At 37.0% G+C, this 22,462-nt stretch overlaps 1 protein-coding gene across 1 annotated transcript in view; it reads right to left on the bottom strand.

Annotated features, from left to right (window-relative positions):
* Positions 1-6,282: 6,282 nt before the first annotated feature.
* Positions 6,283-22,462, bottom strand: part of LOC131428385 (uncharacterized) — a 34,435-nt gene continuing 18,255 nt past the window's right edge. The window contains exons 11-15 of the mRNA XM_058592303.1: positions 18,631-18,816; positions 18,429-18,573; positions 10,356-16,197; positions 10,188-10,295; positions 6,283-10,124 (exon numbers count right to left, since the gene is read on the bottom strand). Coding sequence (XP_058448286.1) covers positions 6,427-10,124; positions 10,188-10,295; positions 10,356-16,197; positions 18,429-18,573; positions 18,631-18,816 — 9,979 coding nt within the window. The 3' untranslated portion in view covers positions 6,283-6,426. The remainder of the gene's footprint in view (positions 10,125-10,187; positions 10,296-10,355; positions 16,198-18,428; positions 18,574-18,630; positions 18,817-22,462) is intronic.

Genomic DNA, 22,462 nt, shown 5'->3' with positions numbered 1-22,462 from the left:
CCAAACTAGGGCTTGACATTTGCGTTGCCTATTTGTATGAGAACAGTGATGCTAATCTAAAAACCCTTCTTAATCCACCTAGTGGTGTGATAATGCCTTTCTCTTCTTTCATAACAGTCTCATGAAAATATGTTTCATACTTTTATTAATTAATTTTGGATACTAATTTTGACACCAATTGAGTCAGATTGATTCGAGTAGTTCACAAAAGCATGCTTCAGTGTTTATGTCACACAGTCAGCATCATTTTTCCAAACTAGGGCTTGACATTTGCGTTGCCTATTTGTATGAGAACAGTGATGCTAATCTAAAAAAGCCTTCTTAGTCCACTTAGTGAAATTTTCATATATCTTGAAAAATCACCATAGGGGGGAGTACATGAAATTTTCGAAATCTAAAAAAATTTTTGAACCAAAACTCACAACCATTTGATCTTCGAACTTGATCAATAGCCCGACAGTAGCTTTCAAACGAGCCCAAGTTTGTTAAAATCGGTTCAGCCATCTCTGAGAAAATTTAGCGCGTTCAAATAGCACGATTTTTGTCGGTTACGTCACTTATACCATCATATCTCCGGAACCAAAAGTCACAGCCATTTGATCTTCGAACTTGATCAATGGCCCGACAGTAGCTTTCAAACGAGCCCAAGTTTGTTCAAATCGGTTCAGCCATCTCTGAGAAAATTGAGCGCGTTCAAATATCTTCGAAAAGTGCACACACATACACACACACACATACACACACACACACACACACATACACACACACACACAGATTTTCCGATCTCGACGAACTGAGTCGAATGGTATATAACACTATGGGTCTCCGAGGCTCCGTTCGAAAGTCGGTTTTTCCAGCAATTCTAATACCTTTCTATAGAGAAAGGCAAAAAGCCTTCTTAGTCCACTTAGTGAAATTTTCATATATCTTGAAAAATCACCATAGGGGGGAGTACATGAAATTTTCGAAATCTAAAAAAGATTTTTGATGCCAAAAGGCTTAGAATTGCATGAAACGTCGAGATTTAGTGTCATCTCGAAAAAATTTTTTTTTGAAAAAATCGACTTTTTGGGACTTAGAAAAAATATGAAAATTTTTCTAAGTCCCAGAAAGTTGATTTTTTCAAAAAAATTTTTTTTCGAGATGACACTAAATTTCGATGTTTTATGCAGTTTTAAGAGTTTTGGCATCAAAAAAAATTTTCGATTTTGGAAATTTCATGTACTCCCCCCTATGGTGCTTTTTCAAGATCGAAAATTGCCAAACCTTTACCACCGGGCAGCACCCCTTAAGCATGTCCGATTTAGGTCAAATTTTGCATGAAGACTTTTTTCGAGGTGCTTAAACTTTTGAGCACTAGAACTTTACGAAAATAGAGTTGATCCCAAAATTTTGGCACCCTTATATATATAAGAGCGGTAAAAATCAACGTGTTTTGTCGGTTACGTCACTTATACCATCATATATCTGGAACCAAAAGTCACAACCATTTGATCTTCGAACTTGATCAACGGCCCGACAGTAGCTTTCAAACGAGCCCAAGTTTGTTAAAATCGGATCAGCCATCTCTGAGAAAATTGAGCGAGTTCAAATACAACGCTTTTTGTCGGTTACGTCACTTATACGATCATATCTCCGGAACCAAAACTCACAACCATTTGATCTTCGAACTTGATCAATAGCCCGACAGTAGCTTTCAAACGAGCCCAAGTTTGTTAAAATCGGTTCAGCCATCTCTGAGAAAATTTAGCGCGTTCAAATAGCACGATTTTTGTCGGTTACGTCACTTATACCATCATATCTCCGGAACCAAAAGTCACAGCCATTTGATCTTAGAACTTGATCAATGGCCCGACAGTAGCTTTCAAACGAGCCCAAGTTTGTTCAAATCGGTTCAGCCATCTCTGAGAAAATTGAGCGCGTTCAAATATCTTCGAAAAGTGCACACACATACACACACACACACATACACACACACACACACACACACAGACATTTTCCGATCTCGACGAACTGAGTCGAATGGTATATAACACTATGGGTCTCCGAGGCTCCGTTCGAAAGTCGGTTTTTCCAGCAATTCTAATACCTTTCTATAGAGAAAGGCAAAAAGCCTTCTTAGTCCACTTAGTGAAATTTTCATATATCTTGAAAAATCACCATAGGGGGGAGTACATGAAATTTTCGAAATCTAAAAAAAATTTTTGATGCCAAAAGGCTTAGAATTGCATGAAACGTCGAGATTTAGTGTCATCTCGAAAAAATTTTTTTTTGAAAAAATCGACTTTTTGGGACTTAGAAAAAATATGAAAATTTTTCTAAGTCCCAGAAAGTTGATTTTTTCAAAAAAATTTTTTTTCGAGATGACACTAAATTTCGATGTTTTATGCAGTTTTAAGAGTTTTGGCATCAAAAAAAATTTTCGATTTTGGAAATTTCATGTACTCCCCCCTATGGTGCTTTTTCAAGATCGAAAATTGCCAAACCTTTACCACCGGGCAGCACCCCTTAAGCATGTCCGATTTAGGTCAAATTTTGCATGAAGACTTTTTTCGAGGTGCTTAAACTTTTGAGCACTAGAACTTTACGAAAATAGAGTTGATCCCAAAATTTTGGCACCCTTATATATATAAGAGCGGTAAAAATCAACGTGTTTTGTCGGTTACGTCACTTATACCATCATATATCTGGAACCAAAAGTCACAACCATTTGATCTTCGAACTTGATCAACGGCCCGACAGTAGCTTTCAAACGAGCCCAAGTTTGTTAAAATCGGATCAGCCATCTCTGAGAAAATTGAGCGCGTTCAAATACAACGCTTTTTGTCGGTTACGTCACTTATACGATCATATCTCCGGAACCAAAACTCACAACCATTTGATCTTCGAACTTGATCAATAGCCCGACAGTAGCTTTCAAACGAGCCCAAGTTTGTTAAAATCGGTTCAGCCATCTCTGAGAAAATTTAGCGCGTTCAAATAGCACGATTTTTGTCGGTTACGTCACTTATACCATCATATCTCCGGAACCAAAAGTCACAGCCATTTGATCTTCGAACTTGATCAATGGCCCGACAGTAGCTTTCAAACGAGCCCAAGTTTGTTCAAATCGGTTCAGCCATCTCTGAGAAAATTGAGCGCGTTCAAATATCTTCGAAAAGTGCACACACATACACACACACACATACACACACACACATACACACACACACACACACACACACACACACACACACACACACACACACACACACAGACATTTTCCGATCTCGACGAACTGAGTCGAATGGTATATAACACTATGGGTCTCCGAGGCTCCGTTCGAAAGTCGGTTTTTCCAGCAATTCTAATACCTTTCTATAGAGAAAGGCAAAAATATAAACTTTATTTAACTCAATAAAAAGATTTACAATTGCACAAGACGACTTCTTCACTAGAACTGACTAAACTGGCTCATTCCAAATGGTTTTGTTTGTCGATCCTGTTGTGTCAGCATTCCTCATCCGGTTGGTTACTGGTAGCTTGATTGGTTTGTTGGGTCATCGATTTGTCCGTGGTGTACGTGGTATCTTCTGTCCGCGTGTCGGTTATGAATATTGGCTGGTCAGCTGTTTTTGTAGTGTGGTCGCGATATTGAGTTAGGGTACTGGATGGATTTTCCGTAACGTATATATATATATATATATATATATATATATATATATATATATATATATATATATATATATATATATATATATATATATATATATATATATATATATATATATATATATATATATATATATATATATATATATATATATATATATATATATATATATATATATATATATATATATATATATATATATATATATATATATATATATATATATATATATATATATATATATATATATATATATATATATATATATATATACAGAATTATATACAGAATTAGGAAATGAAACTCTCACGAAAAAGCAAACTGCTGAAAAAGTTCTGAAGCAGATTACCTTGGGATTGATGAATGGCAAATATAAAAACCGGGAAAGCATCTTTACAGATACATCGAAACACGGGGACATATGTGGTATAGGAATATTTGTAGAACAACAGAACATAAAAATAGCTAAGAAACTAAAACATCACACATTCATAATGACTGCGGAACTACTGGCAATAAAACAAACTACACAGATAATAGAAAGAATATAACTTTACTGAACAGTTATATACACGGATTCCAAATCTTCATGCATCACATTGAAAAACGGTTTAAACTCAAGTTATCGCAATGAAATAGTTGAAAACATACTAAAAGTGTGCAACACAAGGAATACAATTATCCAGTGGATCCCAAGCCACGTTGGGATTACAGGAAATGAGACAGCAGATTCTCTGGCCAATAAAGGAGTACATTCAGATGAGCTTGACAATCGAATCACATTATAAATGCTATACTGAATTGCAAAAAAGCAGCTGAAATGAATGCAAATGAGTGGTACATAAATTACTCACAAGAAAAAGGAAAAAAAAAAATTTCGCGGTGCAAAATACCTTCCACACTAAGCCATGCGGTTTCAAAATATAATGCCGTTTTTCATTGAACAAGTGCAATTTTTTGACGGTGTTTTATTGTCATTTCTGCTCGAAAGTGCAAACCCAGATCAATTCACGCCACCAGTGTTTTTCAATGAAAAACGCCATAAATTTATGCCGTTTTTCATTGAAAAACACTGGTGGCGTGGATTGCTCTGGTTTTGCACTTTCGAGCAGAAATGCAATGAAACACCGTCAGAATGTTGCATTTCTGCTCGAAAGTGCAAAACCAGAGCAATCCACGCCACCAGTGTTTTTCAATGAAAAACGGCATTAGATAACATCCAAACAAGAACAATGAACAGAATCATGGCAGGCCATGATTATAGTAAATATTGGTTACACAAAAAGAAGCTGGAAGATGATGAAAACTGCGATATCTGCGAAGAACCGGAAACTGCAGGACACTTAACATTATTCTGTCCAAAACACTGCAACATTCGAGCCCAATATTCCTTCGACGGAAGATTCGCCAATATAATCGAAATAATCAAAACAAGAAACGTAGCCGTATACAAAGAAATAACAAACTTCGTTAAAGAATGCAAGCTAAAGATCTGAAAACACACAACACGAAAATCCAAACAAGTGACGTTACGAGAAATAACAGGTGCACTTTTTTGTAGTGCCACTATAAGGACAGCTAAGACCGCTCACGGTCCATCTTGCCAGCAGGTGCCACTTCAAAAGGCACCAGAGATAATCGTCAAAATGACGTTTAATGACACCGCTGGACATATGGTCTCTGTCGCCTGTCCATCAAAAAGTGACTGTTAGAAGAAGAAGACAAGGAAATTCACGCATCAATAAAATTACTTAGAAAGAATAGCGTCATGATTTATTCTGTTACAACCACCCCGATTCTGCAATCCGACGGATTTGTGATACGAACGAATCTACACTTTCGTTCAAGTTCGAATTTTGCATTCTTTATTCCGTTCGACTTGTATGATTCGATCGACTCTCTTTCGGGAACACTTGAAATTTCGAACACTAACCATCAAAGCGGTCAACCGTCACACTTGTATAAACAAATTAGAGCGGTTCAAAACCGAACAGAAGTAATACGTACGGAAGTCGATCGAGTGATGTTCACATTGCACATTCGATCGAAATATTTCGAATCGATCGCGAACACACACACACACACACATATATATATATATAATATATATATATATATATATATATATATATATATATATATATATATATATATATATATATATATATATATATATATATATATATATATGTATATATATATATATATATATATATATATATATATATATATATATATATATATATATATATATATATATATATATATATATATATATATATATATATATATATATATATATATATATATATATATATATATATATATATATATATATATATATATATATATATATATATATATATATATATATATATATATATATATATATATATATATATATATATATATATATATATATATATATATATATATATATATATATATATATATATATATATATATATATATATATATATATATATATATATATATATATATATATATATATATATATATATATATATATATATATATATATATACGCTTTTTTGCTTCCGACATTTTGGCGCCACCTACTCTAATCCTGTATGTATATGTTTTTTTGAGTGCATGAAAAAACAGAGGTATTCAAATCATCTTGGTTTATTGTTTCTTAAAAAAAAATGAATAATATTAATCATAAAAAATAATACAACAAACTTAAGAATTATAAACTTCTCGTTCTGTTAAATAAAAAAATAATTATGAGAATAAAAAAAGAAACATACAAACTATTTCCTTGACCGTACTGGTCGCTTCCCATTAGTAGTGTGTGGCGAGGAAACCTCTGTATCGGTACCTGATGGTTCTTTTTTAACTACCCTTCGTGTACGTTTTTTCGCCGGACTGCTCTGCTCTGTCGAAACATTCCCATCTGTTTTGAGTGTTTGTGTAGTTTTTCTTGTTGATTTTGTCCGTTTCGTTGTCTGTTTATCATCTTCGGCCGTAATGGTTTCTCCTGAATTCTCATTTTGAATTATGTTGGGTGAACCATTTCTTTTTTGCGAGACCATTTTAGGTTTCATATCATGACTGCTTGACTGAAACTGTTCAGCGCTGTGTTTAGAATCATTTTTTGATTCTTCTGTTAACTTGCTTTTGTTGGTTGCTCTTCCCCGTCCACGTCTTATCACAGGATCTTCGGAATGCTCGACAATTGAATCTTGAATTCTAGCGTGATCTATATTACGGTGTCCTCTGGGAGACTTTCGATTAGTAGTACACCCTTCTTCAATTAATGCGGAAACCACAGGGTGTGCAATTTTTCGACTTTTACCACGACCGCTTTTTTTCTCAACTTCATCTGTTTTTTCAATGAAACTTGTCACCAAAGGTGTTGACGTAAGTGACGAAGGTAGCATGGTCTTGATCATGTGAGACTCATTCAAAGACTCTTCAATAGTCTGATGTGAATCAAGATGGTTATCAATCTGATTTTTTTTTTGTCTACATCTTCTTTGTATTTTAACAGATGGCGGTTGCTCAACTGGTTCTTTGAAGGTTGGTCGAGCAACGCGACGTTTGCGGTCCGAAGTATCTTCGCTAGATTCAGAAACAGATTCGTTCATTTCTTTTTTCGGAGAGGAGGGCTCATTGACAATATTCGATTCGACTACCTTCTTTCCACGACCTCGTTTTGTTGGAATCAATTTTGAGATCTGTTCAGTTTTGTAATTTCCCACAGTTGAACTATCAGATATTTTTATTGCAGAACATTCGCTGGTGTCAGACATATAATGATCTGCACTTCGTGTAGTTTCACAATTTTCATTCACATTTGAATCGGTATTGTCGCACCAGGTTGAATCAGTATTAGATGCGGTGCGACTAGTTGTTCGTTGTCGCGTTTTTGGTTTCCGAACCAATTTTTTTGTTGCGTTTCTTGTTTCCGTACCACGACGGGTTTTCCTTTGGTTCAACTTTTCAGACTGTTCGACAATAACTGATGTCTCGGCGATAGCATCCGATGACACTAAGTCAAGCAAATTTTCTTTATCTTTATCATCGATATCCGTTTCCCTTTTCGGCTTTCCACGACGAGATAGTTTCGGAACTGACGTTGGGCTTAGTGTTTCTTGTACACCAACAGTTACCACAGTCTTGGTGTTTCGTGCTCCACGTCGAGGTCTATTCGAAAATGTGTGTCCTTCGATTGATCCATCCTCAACTGCGTTACTTTGAACATTTATTGGATCGGAGTCGGTGTTTGTTTTATTCACGACTTCTTGCTTATCAGTTTCAGTTTGGTTCGTTTTTAATATGTCTCTTTTGGAGAGTGCTTTCTCAGTTTTCTTAGGATTGCGCGCCCTACGACGAGTTGCTGCTGAGTCTGGAATATTTTCAGTGATTTCGAGGTTACCTAGAACCTGGTCAACCTTGATTTCTTCATGAGCCACTACTTTCTCTAATCCCATAGACTTGTTGGAAGATGACGTCAATATAGAAACTTTTTCGCTAGATGTTTTCGATTGTCCCACTTCGTTGTGTATTTTATCTACCACCTCATGTTTCTTATCAGTTTCAGTTTGGTCCGTTTTCGATGTATCTCTTTTGAAGAGTGCTTTCTCAATTTTCTTAGGATTGCGCGCCCTACGACGAGTTGCTGCTGATTCCTGAACTTCTTGAATATTTTCAGTGATTTCGTGATTAACTAGAATCTGGTCAACTTTGATTTCTTCAAGAGCCTCTACATTCTCTAATTCGATACGTACATTGGAAGATGACGGGAATGTAGAAACTTCCTCGTTAGCTGATTTCAATTCTCGCGCTGCAGCTGCACGTCGAGATCGTTTCGCAATTGGTTCTGTTGATACTTTAGTATCTATAGGTGCAAAGAAATTTTCTACGTTTGATATTGGTTGAGTATTTTCCACAACCTTTGATTCTCCAATAATTTCAGGCAAAGTATCCTCGTGAGACAATCTCTTCTTTTGTGTATTTTTTGTTGGTTTCTTGGTTGATCTTCCTTCCTGCTTGGTTGGTTTCTTGGTTGATCCTTCTTCCTGCTCTATTAGAATATCGTTCGTACCATCTGCATCACAATCGGTGTGTGGGTCATTTGAACAATCTTCACTGTCAACGTTTAGATTATTTCGTTTTGAAAATCTAGACCGAGTTTGAGATGAACTGTTTGTAGATTTTGTTTGCACTACTCGTCGGGATCGCTTTGGAGGTGAAACTTCTACTCTTTCTTTATTAGTAGGTACAGTATCATCATTTATATTTGTTGGAATTATACTACCGATATTATTTTTTTCAATGTCATGCGAAACCTTTTGAATTTGTTTAGTGGCCGGTTTAATGGTTTCATCATTATTTGCTGGAATAATTACGTCAATAGCACGTTTGACTTTGCGACCTCTTCCACGTAATGATACTTTTTTTATTATATCACCTACAGGAGCTGGTGAACATATTTCTTTCACTTGGATTTCATCATTAAACATCACTTTCCGTCGTCCAATGAAGGACTCACTCACAGACTTTTTATCAGTTTCTGAAGACAAACTGCAATTTTCATCTGTCGTCTGATTCGGAATAGGTTTGACGAATTTCGGTTCCGGGGAAATTCCCGCCAAACTCTCTTCAGACAGTGACTTAATATTTCGTCGTGATTTTCGCGTTGGAAGTACTTTCCTAACAATTTCCTTACCATCATTAATGTTCGATGATTTACTACGTTTTGCTTTCTTATCAATTGTAGTCTGATTTGAAGTCTGATCCACAATGTTTAGATATTCATTGTTGCTAACTGGTCGAACAACAATTGATTTTCGCCCTTCTGGAGTTTTATCATCCGGATAATTTCTTGTATACAATTTACGTTTAGTGGAAACCATTGAGATTTCTGTCAATGCGCCAGATGATGTGGAAATAACGGGTGTCGTAGCTGGTACTGGTGTCTGAAGCTCAGTCAATCCTGAAACACTGCTGTTATTGAGTGTTGTTTCATCCAGCGCTTCAACAGCGTGTTCTAATGAAATGACTCTTTCACAAAGGTGCTTCAAGAGACTTGGAGAAACATTTATTGATGTATTGGAATCCATGACTGTACATGCTACAGTAGGCGTAACATGTTCTAGATCATTTATCTTATACGTAGATACATTTATAGAGAGCGTTTGACATTCATCCTCGTCGTTGAATATTTGTATACTGTCTTGTAAGGATGATACTGTATTCGACAAGATCTCGAAGTTCTCCAATAATACTGTGTTATTTTTTGCAGGAGTTTCTTCTATTACAAATGGAGTAATCAAAGGAGTTTCTGTATTCATTTTGGTTGTACTACCGATTTTGTTGCTTGCCGGAGTATTGATTAGTTCAGTAATATCTGTGTTAGTCGTTTGCAGAATCGTTTCATCTAATTTTGACGTATCATTCGAGATTGGCGCTGCATTATAGGTCGTAGTTTCAAGAACAGGGCCATCTGAAAAAATCTTGATTTCATGAGTACCATTGATCAACAAAAAATCGATTCTTGTAAAGTTACCTTCGATTAAAGACTCTGCTAACATAGAAAACATGTTATCAACTTCAGAGCTAGTAGGAATAACATTGTCAATAGTGACCGTTGTTGAGTGTAAAACCGTGTTGCTTGCTGAAATGTTCTCGTTATATATTAGAAATTCACTAAAACCTACAACAGAATTTGACTTACCAGAAACTATTTGAGGGGTATCCGGGTACATATTTTTCGATCTCCTTGAATGCACTGCTGTTGATGGCAATGTCAATATATCAGGTGTCAATTCATGTGATTGAACTATTTCAGCTTTTTCACTGCTCACTGTTGAGCCCTTCTTCACATCTTCGATTGATCCTTTTTTTGGTAATTCAAAGTCTAACGATTGAGTAGACGTTTCGAATAGATTTTTTAAGGTCAGTGTATTTTCCAGTACTGTTTCGTTCATCTCAAGATTCAATGTAGGAATTCCCTCTTTAATCGCTGAAATGTCATCAGAAGTGGTTCTACTGCGCAAGGATAGTGTAGGCGTTTTGAATATCGTTCTTAATGAAGAGCTCATGCCCAATCGAATTATTTCCGGTATCGATTCCGACATGGGCGTCGTTGTGTTTGGTCCGCATGTTATTTCTATGTTTGGTGGCGTAGATTCGATAGAATCTTGTATCACATCAGACTCAACCGTTTCTTTAGAAATATTTGTCTTCTTCGCTGAAATCGCCGAATTTCGGTGTATTGATTGCGGTGGTGTTTCAAACAAGGCCTCCAGAAAAAGCGAATTATCTAACAGCGACGTATCGTTTGATGTTACAGTCTGATTGGGAGATTTTACTGTCCTTTTGACTTGTGGAGACCCGAGGTGAGAGTAGTTTCTTATGGTTTTGGATAGATATGATTTTCTTTCCGGAAGAGGTGATCTTACACACACATCGGTTACATCTTCCGTGGAAATAGTTTGCTTTTGATCAGAAACCGAAATAATCGATTCTGATGCAAGAGGTGATGATACAATTTCATTTTCCAATTTATTTGATTTTATGTTTAGTGAACTTGAATTCAGGAATAATTGAGTAGCTTCTTCAATTGAATTAGTGCTCTCCGGCGTTACCTCTACCAAATTATCCTTTATCAGCGACTTATCCTGCTCCACATCGTTCGATGGGACAGTCTGATTATGAGATTTTACTGCACTTTTGACTTGTGGAGACTCGAAGTGAGAGTAGTCTCTATTAGATTTGGATAGATATGTTTTTCTCTCCGGAAGAGGTGATCGAACACACACATCGGTTACATCTTCTTTGGAATTAATTTGCATTTCTTCGGAAACGGAAGTATTTTCTGAGATTATCGATTCTGATACAATGTGTGATGATACAATTTCATTTTCCAATTTATTTGATTTTATGTTTGATGAACTTGAATTCAGGAATAATTGAGTAGCTTCTTCAATTGAATTAGTGCTTTCCGGCGTTACCTCTACCAAATTATCCTGTATCAGCGGCTTATCCTGTTCCACATCGTTCGATGTGACAGTCTGATTATGAGATTTTACTGCACTTTTGACTTGTGGAGACTCGAAGTGAGAGTAGTCTCTATTAGATTTGGATAGATATGATTTTCTTTCCGGAAGAGGTGATCGAACACACACATCGGTTACATCTTCTTTGGAATTAATTTGCATTTCTTCGGAAACGGAAATATTTTCTGAGATTATCGATTCTGATACAATGTGTGATGATACAATTTCATTTTCCAATTTATTTGATTTTATGTTTGGTGAACTTGCATTCAGGAATAATTGAGTAGCTTCTTCAATTGAATTAGTGCTTTCTGGCGTTACCTCTACCAAATTATCCTGTATCAGCGACTTATCCGGCTCCACATCGTTCGATGTGACAGTCTGATCATGAGATTTTACTGCACTTTTGACTTGTGGAGACTTGAAGTGAGAGTAGTCTCTATTAGATTTGGATAGATATGTTTTTCTCTCCGGAAGAGGTGATCGAACACACACATCGGTTACATCTTCTTTGGAATTAATTTGCATTTCTTCGGAAACGGAAGTATTTTCTGAGATTATCGATTCTGATACAATGTGTGATGATACAATTTCATTTTCCAATTTATTTGATTTTATGTTTGATGAACTTGAATTCAGGAATAATTGAGTAGCTTCTTCAATTGAATTAGTGCTTTCCGGCGTTACCTCTACCAAATTATCCTGTATCAGCGGCTTATCCTGTTCCACATCGTTCGATGTGACAGTCTGATTATGAGATTTTACTGCACTTTTGACTTGTGGAGACTCGAAGTGAGAGTAGTCTCTATTAGATTTGGATAGATATGATTTTCTTTCCGGAAGAGGTGATCGAACACACACATCGGTTACATCTTCTTTGGAATTAATTTGCATTTCTTCGGAAACGGAAGTATTTTCTGAGATTATCGATTCTGATGCAATGTGTGATGATACAATTTCATTTTCCAATTTATTTGATTTTATGTTTGGTGAACTTGCATTCAGGAATAATTGAGTAGCTTCTTCAATTGAATTAGTGCTTTCTGGCGTTACCTCTACCAAATTATCCTGTATCAGCGACTTATCCGGCTCCACATCGTTCGATGTGACAGTCTGATCATGAGATTTTACTGCACTTTTGACTTGTGGAGACTTGAAGTGAGAGTAGTCTCTATTAGATTTGGATAGATATGTTTTTCTCTCCGGAAGAGGTGATCGAACACACACATCGGTTACATCTTCTTTGGAATTAATTTGCATTTCTTCGGAAACGGAAGTATTTTCTGAGATTATCGATTCTGATACAATGTGTGATGATACAATTTCATTTTCCAATTTATTTGATTTTATGTTTGATGAACTTGAATTCAGGAATAATTGAGTAGCTTCTTCAATTGAATTAGTGCTTTCCGGCGTTACCTCTACCAAATTATCCTGTATCAGCGGCTTATCCTGTTCCACATCGTTCGATGTGACAGTCTGATTATGAGATTTTACTGCACTTTTGACTTGTGGAGACTCGAAGTGAGAGTAGTCTCTATTAGATTTGGATAGATATGATTTTCTTTCCGGAAGAGGTGATCGAACACACACATCGGTTACATCTTCTTTGGAATTAATTTGCATTTCTTCGGAAACGGAAGTATTTTCTGAGATTATCGATTCTGATGCAATGTGTGATGATACAATTTCATTTTCCAATTTATTTGATTTTATGTTTGATGAACTTGAATTCAGGAATAATTGAGTAGCTTCTTCAATTGAATTAGTGCTTTCTGGCGTTACCTCTACCAAATTATCCTGTATCAGCGGCTTATCCTGTTCCACATCGTTTGATGTGACAGTCTGATTCTGAGATTTTACTGCACTTTTGACTTGTGGAGACTCGAAGTGAGAGTTGTCTCTATTAGTTTTGGATAGATATGATTTTCTTTCCGGAAGAGGTGATCGAACACACACATCGGTTACATCTACTTTGGAAGTCATTTGCATTTCTTCGGAAACGGAAGTATTTTCTGAGATTATCGATTCTGATGCAATGTGTGATGATACAATTTCATTTTCCAATTTATTTGATTTTATGTTTGATGAACTTGAATTCAGGAATAATTGAGTAGCTTCTTCAATTGAATTAGTGTTTTCTGGCGTTAGCTCTACCAAATTATCCTGTATCAGCGGCTTATCCTGTTCCACATCGTTTGATGTGACAGTCTGATTATGAGATTTTACTGCACTTTTGACTTGTGGAGACTCGAAGTGAGAGTAGTCTCTATTAGATTTGGATAGATATGATTTTCTTTCCGGAAGAGGTGATCGAACACACACATCGGTTACATCTTCTTTGGAAATAATTTGCATTTCTTCGGAAACGGAAGTATTTTCTGAGATTATCGATTCTGATGCAATAGGTGATGATACAATTTCATTTTCCAATTTATTTGATTTTATGTTTGATGAACTTGAATTCAGGAATAATTGAGTAGCTTCTTCAATTGAATTAGTGTTTTCTGGCGTTAGCTCTACCAAATTATCCTGTATCAGCGGCTTATCCTGTTCCACATCGTTTGATGTGACAGTCTGATTATGAGATTTTACTGCACTTTTGACTTGTGGAGACTCGAAGTGAGAGTAGTCTCTATTAGATTTGGATAGATATGATTTTCTTTCCGGAAGAGGTGATCGAACACACACATCGGTTACATCTCCTGTGGAATTAATTTGCATTTCTTCGGAAACGGAAGTATTTTCTGAGATTATCGATTCTGATGCAAGAGGTGATGATAATATTTCATTTTCCAATTTATTTGATTTTATATTTGGTACATTCGAAGAATCCAGGAATAATTGAGTAGTGCTCTTAGGTGTTGAATTTGACATTCGATTAGGTGATGTTTTCACATTTAACAACCGGGAAGGTGTTCTGAAAAGCTCTTTCAATATGGGTGTCATATCGTGTTCGGATTTTCCTGATTTTTCAATAGGCCCTCCACTGACATCCATATCATGATATAAATTTTCTGATTTAAAATTTGTTACTGGAGTTGACTTCAATTTTGGTATTTCTCCGGAATCAAATGATATCGAGTTAGTATTCGTGGACTCAACAGTTGACAGATTTGAGGACAGTAGTTGACATTGTACAAGAGGCGTATTTTTTATATTATTTGAAGCTTCTTCTGTATTGACTGATAACAATACATAAGTTGACGCTCGAGGTGTCTCGAATAGCTTTTCTATGTTCAGTGTCATTTCGTGTTTTTCTAGATTGCCGTCGACTACCGATAATGGCCTTACTTCGATAGGAGACTGAACAGTATTAATCGGTTCAACATTTACCTTTCTCGCCGAACAGGACAAACGTAAAGGTGTTATGGAAGTGTTTAGTTTGTCGAATGACATTGAACATTCTTCTGAATCCAACGGTTGCAACTCCGAACATTCTTTGGCGTACATTACCCCGGAAAGAGACTTAATCAACTCTTTTTTGTTTGGTGTACTTTCGGACTCCACGATTAGATCATCATGTTTCGTTGGAATTATATTAACCGCTTGTTTCACAGATGGGATTGATGTCGTTCCTTGTTCCTGTTGCTTAGAAGGAAGTTTTTGAGTGATATTTTTCATCGTATTAAAATTTTTAGGTGTTCCAGTTATCGATTTTCTGAGAGAACATGAACGACGTGATCGTCTCAAAGACGTAATATCTTCCACGTTCAAAATTCTTCCTCCTTCTGAAGTATTCATTTTAGAAATATGACTTCGAGAGTGTGCCTTGAACAACTCATTCTTTGTAGGTGTAAAGTCAACACTTGCTTCTTGTGTAGATGTAGATGTAGTTTCGTGTGGATTCACTATTTTCTTTATAGTAGTGGATTTTATCAACGGTGTGGAAGTTCGAAGTCGTGTCGACCTTGCAGGCGTCTTAAACAATGCTTTCAACATTGGTGTCATGGTAAGATTTGTTTCTTCGAAGGAAACATTCGAGTTGGGAGTCATTTTATTTAAGGAATTATCCGTAACAGTTGTAGATATATTATCGATCTCATTCTTATGAAAAGTAGACTTTCTTGAAGATCTTAAAGTTCTTGACGGAGTACGAGTAGAATTATTTGAGTTCCCTGATGTCACAAAATCCACTGCAGGGACACGCTTAGCGCTGTTAGTTGAATCTGCAGATAGTCCGATAGGGGTTCCAAACAACGTTTTTAAATGCGACACTGGAGTCGAATTTGCATCATTGCATGATTGCGTAGGTGTGTTTACCCTATCTATACAACAATTTACAGGTGATTCAAGAATGATCTGACTCTTGCTTGTAATTTTGTTATCCATCTTATCAATAACAGATGGTGTCAACTCATGTTTGCTACAGTGTAGCTTGTTTTCAGTTCGTTGCTCATTGGAAGAGTAACATGAATTATTCGAAAATGAAATGTAGTCGTTAGCTGATGGTGACAATGTGTCTGATGACATAAACTCTGTTGGATCATTTTCTGGCTGTTGTTCGGTTTTTTGGATCTGAAAACGAAAAAAAACTGAAAATGTTATTCTTGCTCTATGAGTCAGTTTAGCAAAATCTGACTGTATATTTCATTTTCACTGACAAACTCAGCAGTTTTAAAGATGAGAATCGATAAGAAAAAACTGGACAAATCCTTATTAGATCCAAGTAATTGGAATTGTCGTAAAAATCGCGTTATAATCGAACCTTGGTCCAGGTCAAATAAAAAAAATCCAATAGGTGGGTTGTACAGGTCTATCGAGTTCCCGGAAAACAATCTGCCGTTTTTCATTGAAAAACATTGGTGGCGTAAATCGCTCTGCTTTTGCACTTTCGAGCAGAAGTGCAATTTTTTACGGTGTTTCATTGCCATATCTGCTGTAGTGCAGTGCAAAAACAGAGCATTCCACGCCAATGAAAAACGCCATCAGACTAGAATTTATGTATGGTGGTTTTGAAAATCAATTTTCATCTCGCAATACTATTGCAATTGTTAATTAAAAGGCAACGTATTTTTTTTATAATTTCAAAAGAACTGGTTCCATTTTGACGAAAAATTCAAAGAACTAAGGGATGGGCCTTGGTTATGTGCCTATGAACGCGAGTGTAAGTTTCAGCATAACAACGAAACAACTAAACGAATCGTCAACGAATTGAAGAGCACAAATACTTTCTACACTACTCAGAGGTGGTCATAAGGGTAACCATGTAGGAGAGCTGTAGTAATTTCACTAAAAAAGGGGAGTTCAGTATAAAATATATTCGACAAGAAACGATGCTTGTTTCTTAACAAATACGGATACTTTTTTATATCAATATATAAGGTTATTTTAAGGGAGAGGGAGTGTAGTAGGTGCCCCAAACCAAAGACATCATATTAACAAGATATCCAGCTCTCACATTTCCCGAACAAATCATTGGCAACATCCTTTTTTGCGAGCATGTCGCCCCCAGGCGAGCCCGCATCGAATCTTATACATAGAAGTAGGGGAGAAAAATGTCAAATTCGTGCGCGCCAAAATAGCAGGGTTGCGCACCCATACAATTGACATGATATGTTGAATGTGATGCCGTGCGATGGCGTTGCTGAACTGAAGATTGACTTCGCTCCAAGCTGACAGGGTCTGCCCAAACATAGGAAATGTAAGGTAACATTGATCGGATTTTACAAAAAAAAAAAACAACATAAAACTGATTCGATTTGACGAGAATACCGTGAAAATTATGATTATTGTGAGATCTGAGATGAGACACTGGCCGTGAGCCAACTGAACATGTACGGAGTATAGTTTAATCGGGTTGCCGTCTAAGTTGTGTTATGGCAGGGCAGTTTCGAGAATTTTTTTGCGGCCTTAAAAAAACGTGACCAATAAATAATATTATCTTATAAATAACTGAAGTAAAAATTTTGAAGAGCTACCCCTCTATATCATAAGACAAATTTGTGGAATACATTTATAATCCTTATGTCTGAAAATCATAATTCGATCTCATGCCTTTCGTAGATCATTTTGTTTGAGTATACTTCTTCAGCCACGAATGTTGATATGCGACGATTTCGAAGTGGTTGATGAATTAATGTATTTGGGCTTACGAACGACGACAAAGTACACAGCCCCCGAAATAGGCAATATACAAACCGCTTTTTATCTATGGCCACGAGAGCTGCACTATGTTAGCAGAAGATCAACGCGCTCTTAGTGTTATCGAGAGGAAGGTGCTGCGAACCAGCACTAGCTGGAGTACAGATCGAAAACATTACGTGGGGCTGGCGTAAGAGCTACAAATTGCAAAAGTTGCTATTGAACGATCTGCAAAAATTGGACGACCACGATGGACTGAGAATGTCGGAAGACAGTGCAGGAAACCTACATCTTGAATCTTATTCGGTTCAAACAAGAAGAGGAACTCAGAGATTCAAAGATAAACCATGGCTATAGCTGCTGGGTAAGGTAAGTAAGCATTAATTCATCAGAAAACATTTATACTTTGTGAAGTTTGTGAAGAATATTGAACACGCTATCCAAGAGCATTTCCACTTTACGAACCGCCGAGACTACATTTGATTCATGCGCATTCGGTACATACTTCGCTGGTTTTCTTGAAAAACAAAGGCAGTGAAACGAATGTTCTTTATATTTATAGATTCGAACCATTATCCATTTTGTACTTACAATTTCCATAGTAAGTCTAATAAGAACAGTCGAAATTGGCTAAAATTATTAAAATTATTTAACTTCGAACTTACCAAGCCCAATTGTTGATCTTTTTGAGTATCACATTCTTGTATAGATGGTTCAAGAATATTATCAAACGTGCTGTCATCACAAGTAATACGGATTTGATCTTGTACCTTCGTATCTTGTAATGTTGTTTCTTTGGCAAGGGTAAACCTATGTTCAAAAAAATCATACATAAAAGGAAGATAAATATTAGTTTAGTTTACTCACGATTCCTTTTTAGAAAGTGCACTAGTTGATGATCGAGTCATTTTTCTTGAAGCAATACTTCCAACAGAATCTTCCGAACACTTCACATTAGATGCATCAGTAAAACTTTTATGGATTTTTTTAATGTGACTCTTGTCGATGTCGAATTTCATGTCGCTATTATTTGTAGATATGGTGCTACGTGAACTAAAAAGAAATCTTTTTTCAATAATCGGAGTGATACTGGTTTTCAAAAATAAAAACAGGTTTTAGTTATAATCAAAACATCGAGCCAAAGATTCAATTGTTAATTTGAATCTAAATCAAACAAACTCCTCTTAATCCACCCAGTGGTGTGATAATGCCTTTATCTTGTCATTCAAACAGTCTCATTGAAACATTTTTTTCTCACATAAAATTTTGACACTAATTTGAGCAAATTTTGACACAAATTCTTTCAGATTGATTCAGGACTTTCACAAGAGCGGACTACAGCGTTTCGATCGCAAACCCGGCAACATTCTTAGAACCAAAGTATTAGTTTAAACTTGGTCATTGATTACATTCTGGAAAAATGTGCGGATTGGAAAAATGTGCGCATTAGTACGAATTAGTTCGGTTCGTTTTCAAAAGATGGCTCTGGCTGTTATGAATATTCAACAGTAACAGCAGATGTCGATACTTTCAAGAGGTTAGACATCTGTCATTAATATTCAGTTCATATTGCTTCGAGCAACTTTGTTCTAGCTAAGAAGCATTTGTGGGAAGTTATAGTTTTCTATTTTAATTGGAAGAAAAGTGCAGCTGTAGCCCATCAAATGCTTATGGATGTTTATGGCGATAATGTTTGAACTGATAAATTATGTAGGGAATGGTTTCGACGTTTCAAGAATGGACATTTCAGTGTTGAAGACAGACCTTGCTCTGTAGAACCAAAAAATTTTGGAGGCAATCGATGAAGATTCAACATTTGGAAGCAATCGATGGAGATTCGAATCAAACGAGGAACTTGCAGAATCATTGGAAGTGACTCAACAAGCAGTTTCTGTACGATTGAAATCCCTGGGAATGATTCAAAAGCAAGGCAGTTGGATGCCTTATGAACTGAAACCGAGAGACATTGCAAGGGGGTTTTCCACTTGCGAGCAGCTGACCGGATTGATTTATATTACCAATATCATATGCATATCTTCGAACTTGTGGAAATCGGATCAGCTATCCCCGAAAAAATTGTGCGGAGAAAGAAATGCGTTTTGTCCGTAACGTCACTTATACCATTATATCTCCGAAACCGGAAACGACACTCAATTGTTCCTCGAACTTGAATCAAAGTACAAGAAAAGCTTTTAAATAAACCTAATTTCTCCGAAATCGGTTCAACCATTTCTGAAATTTGACGGCTAGGCTACTTTTCATATCTCCGGAACTACGACCAACGATGAACCCCTGGATGATATTCTCACCTTCACATAAAATACATTCATATTTTCACTTTTCTGTTGTTGCCAACACTGTTATTAAAATTAGAATAAAATAAGCTACGTGCGAGAAAGGACGTAATTTCTTTACAAGTTTTTTTTTAGCCTCTTTTGCGCGTATCCGAACATTTTGGTCCTAAATTCGAGCCGGATTTCGCGGAAGGACAGGTCCCGAGTGACAAAGTGGACATTCCGAGGAAACCACTTCATCCGTGTGAGGAAGATTGTTCGTGTTCGCGCATCGCGAGTCATTCGCATCCGGACGCTGACAACCACAATCCGTATCCTCTTGGTTGGAGCACGGAAAAACAGTTTGAGCGCCTCGATGGATGCGTTACGAATGAAACAGATTCAAGTTGTCCCAAAAGCTGCCATGGCGGAGGGAGGCGAAAATCAGCAAACGGCCGTTAATCAGTCGCTTGGATTACCGCACGTTCCACTCCCTACATTTGATGGAACGTATGAAAAATGGTTCCGGTACAAGCAGTTGTTCCAAGATCTGATGCGAAAATATCCCCATCTATCCGATGCAACCAAATTGCACTACTTGACGCAAACGTTAAAAGGGAAAGCGGAAAATGTTCTGAGCGAGCAAATACTGAACGAGAACAATTTTCAACCAGCGTGGAACATCTTGGAAGAACGGTTCGAAAACAAAAGAACGATTATCGACATTCACGTTGGTGGCCTACTGAATTTAAGGGAATGAACAAAGAAAGCTCATCGGAACTAAGGCAGCTAGTTGAAGAATGCAGACGGCATGTAGAATCATTGGAGTTCCACGACCAGCTGATGCAGGGGATGTCGGAACAGTTAGTGATTTCACTTCTTACCTCTAAACTTAACAAAACTACACTTAGCTTATGGGAAAGCAATGTACAACCAAAGCAACTGTCGAGCTATAAAGACATGGTGCAGTTTCTTCAGAATCGTTGTTTCGTTCTTGAACGGCGCGAAGCCAATGCTTCTCACAAATTCAGCGAGGTAGCGAAGCAAAAGCAGCTGGTTCCAGTCGCGAAAGCTACTGTCAAAGTTCATGCAGCATTACAAACGAAAAAAATTGTGTGTGTATTTTGTGACGAGTCTCACAACGTCAATAAATGCAACACTCTGAAGCAAATGACAGTGCCAGAGAGGATTGTCGCAGTCAAAGAAAAGCAGCTCTGTTTCAACTGCCTGAAACGTGGTTATAGAGTCGGGCAGTGCAAATCAAGGATGTGTACAGGGTCCGGCACTCGAAGTGTAACCAATTAAAAAGGCCATAATTTCAATTTGGAAAATTACTTTTACTTAATTCAAAGTACAAAATGTGTAAAAATAATACAAAATTCAGAATCAATTCACTTTTGCTTGATATGACCACCTTTTGCCTTGACTATGGCCTTGAGACGGTCAAAAAACGAATCGCAAGTTGCCGAATGTGACTTGCAGGTATTTAGGCCCACTCGCGGACAATAACTTTTTTCAGCGCCTCAAGACTGGTGTATCTTTTAGTTCGGACTTTGCTCTCCAAAATGGCCCAAAGAGAATAATCCATTGGATTCGCATCTGGTGAATTCGAGAGCCATTGTGTGGACGTGATGAAGTTCGGAACGTTGTTTTTCAGCCATTCTTGGTTCACTCGAGCTTTGTGAGACGGTGCCGAGTCCTGCTGAAACGTCCATGGTCTGCCACCGAAATGTTTGTCTGCCCACGGCTTCAAAGCAACATCCAGAATAATTTCCCGTCGCATTTACCTTGACGCCAGGCTCGATGAAAACGATTGGAGAGCGCCCATCTGCGGTTACAGCGGCCCAAACCATTATCTGTTGCGGGTGCTGCCTCCTGGTGGCCAATCGATGACTCAAATTCTTGTATGAACGGTCGGTTAAGTAAACCCTATCGTTTTGAGAGTTTACGAATTGCTCAATTGGAAAAATTTTCTCGTCAGAAAATACAATGTTCGGAAATTGACCGCTTTCGGCCTAACGAAGCAACTTCTTCGCTCTCTCAAGTCAAGATTTTTTTTTCGCGTTCACTTTTGGCAAAATGCTTTCTTGCGCTTGTAAACAATACAACTCCGAACTGTCATTTAGCAAATTTCTAGAGAGCTGATGCCCGTGCGTCAGCTGCGCGAGCGGTCTGAAGTTGGTTACACTTCGAGTGCCGGACCCTGTACTGTTGCCGGTTGCGGACGTAAACACCATACACAACTTCATAGTGAAATCACTACAGAGAAAGCTGTAGCAGACGGAAACGCAGCCGAATCGACGAAGAAGAACCAGTCGAAACTGGTCAATCAAAGAGTGTCACTTGTACTAGTGCTGTGGTGAAATCGCAAACAATCTACCAAAAGGAGGTGATTTTATCTACCGCTATAAATGTGAACTAATTAG

Source organism: Malaya genurostris, chromosome 2, assembly GCF_030247185.1.
Source record: "Malaya genurostris strain Urasoe2022 chromosome 2, Malgen_1.1, whole genome shotgun sequence".
In the NCBI taxonomy this organism is placed as follows: Eukaryota; Metazoa; Arthropoda; class Insecta; order Diptera; family Culicidae; genus Malaya; species Malaya genurostris.
The sequence above is the reverse complement of the archived record's forward strand: the minus strand, read 5'-3'. Positions and strand labels throughout refer to the sequence as shown.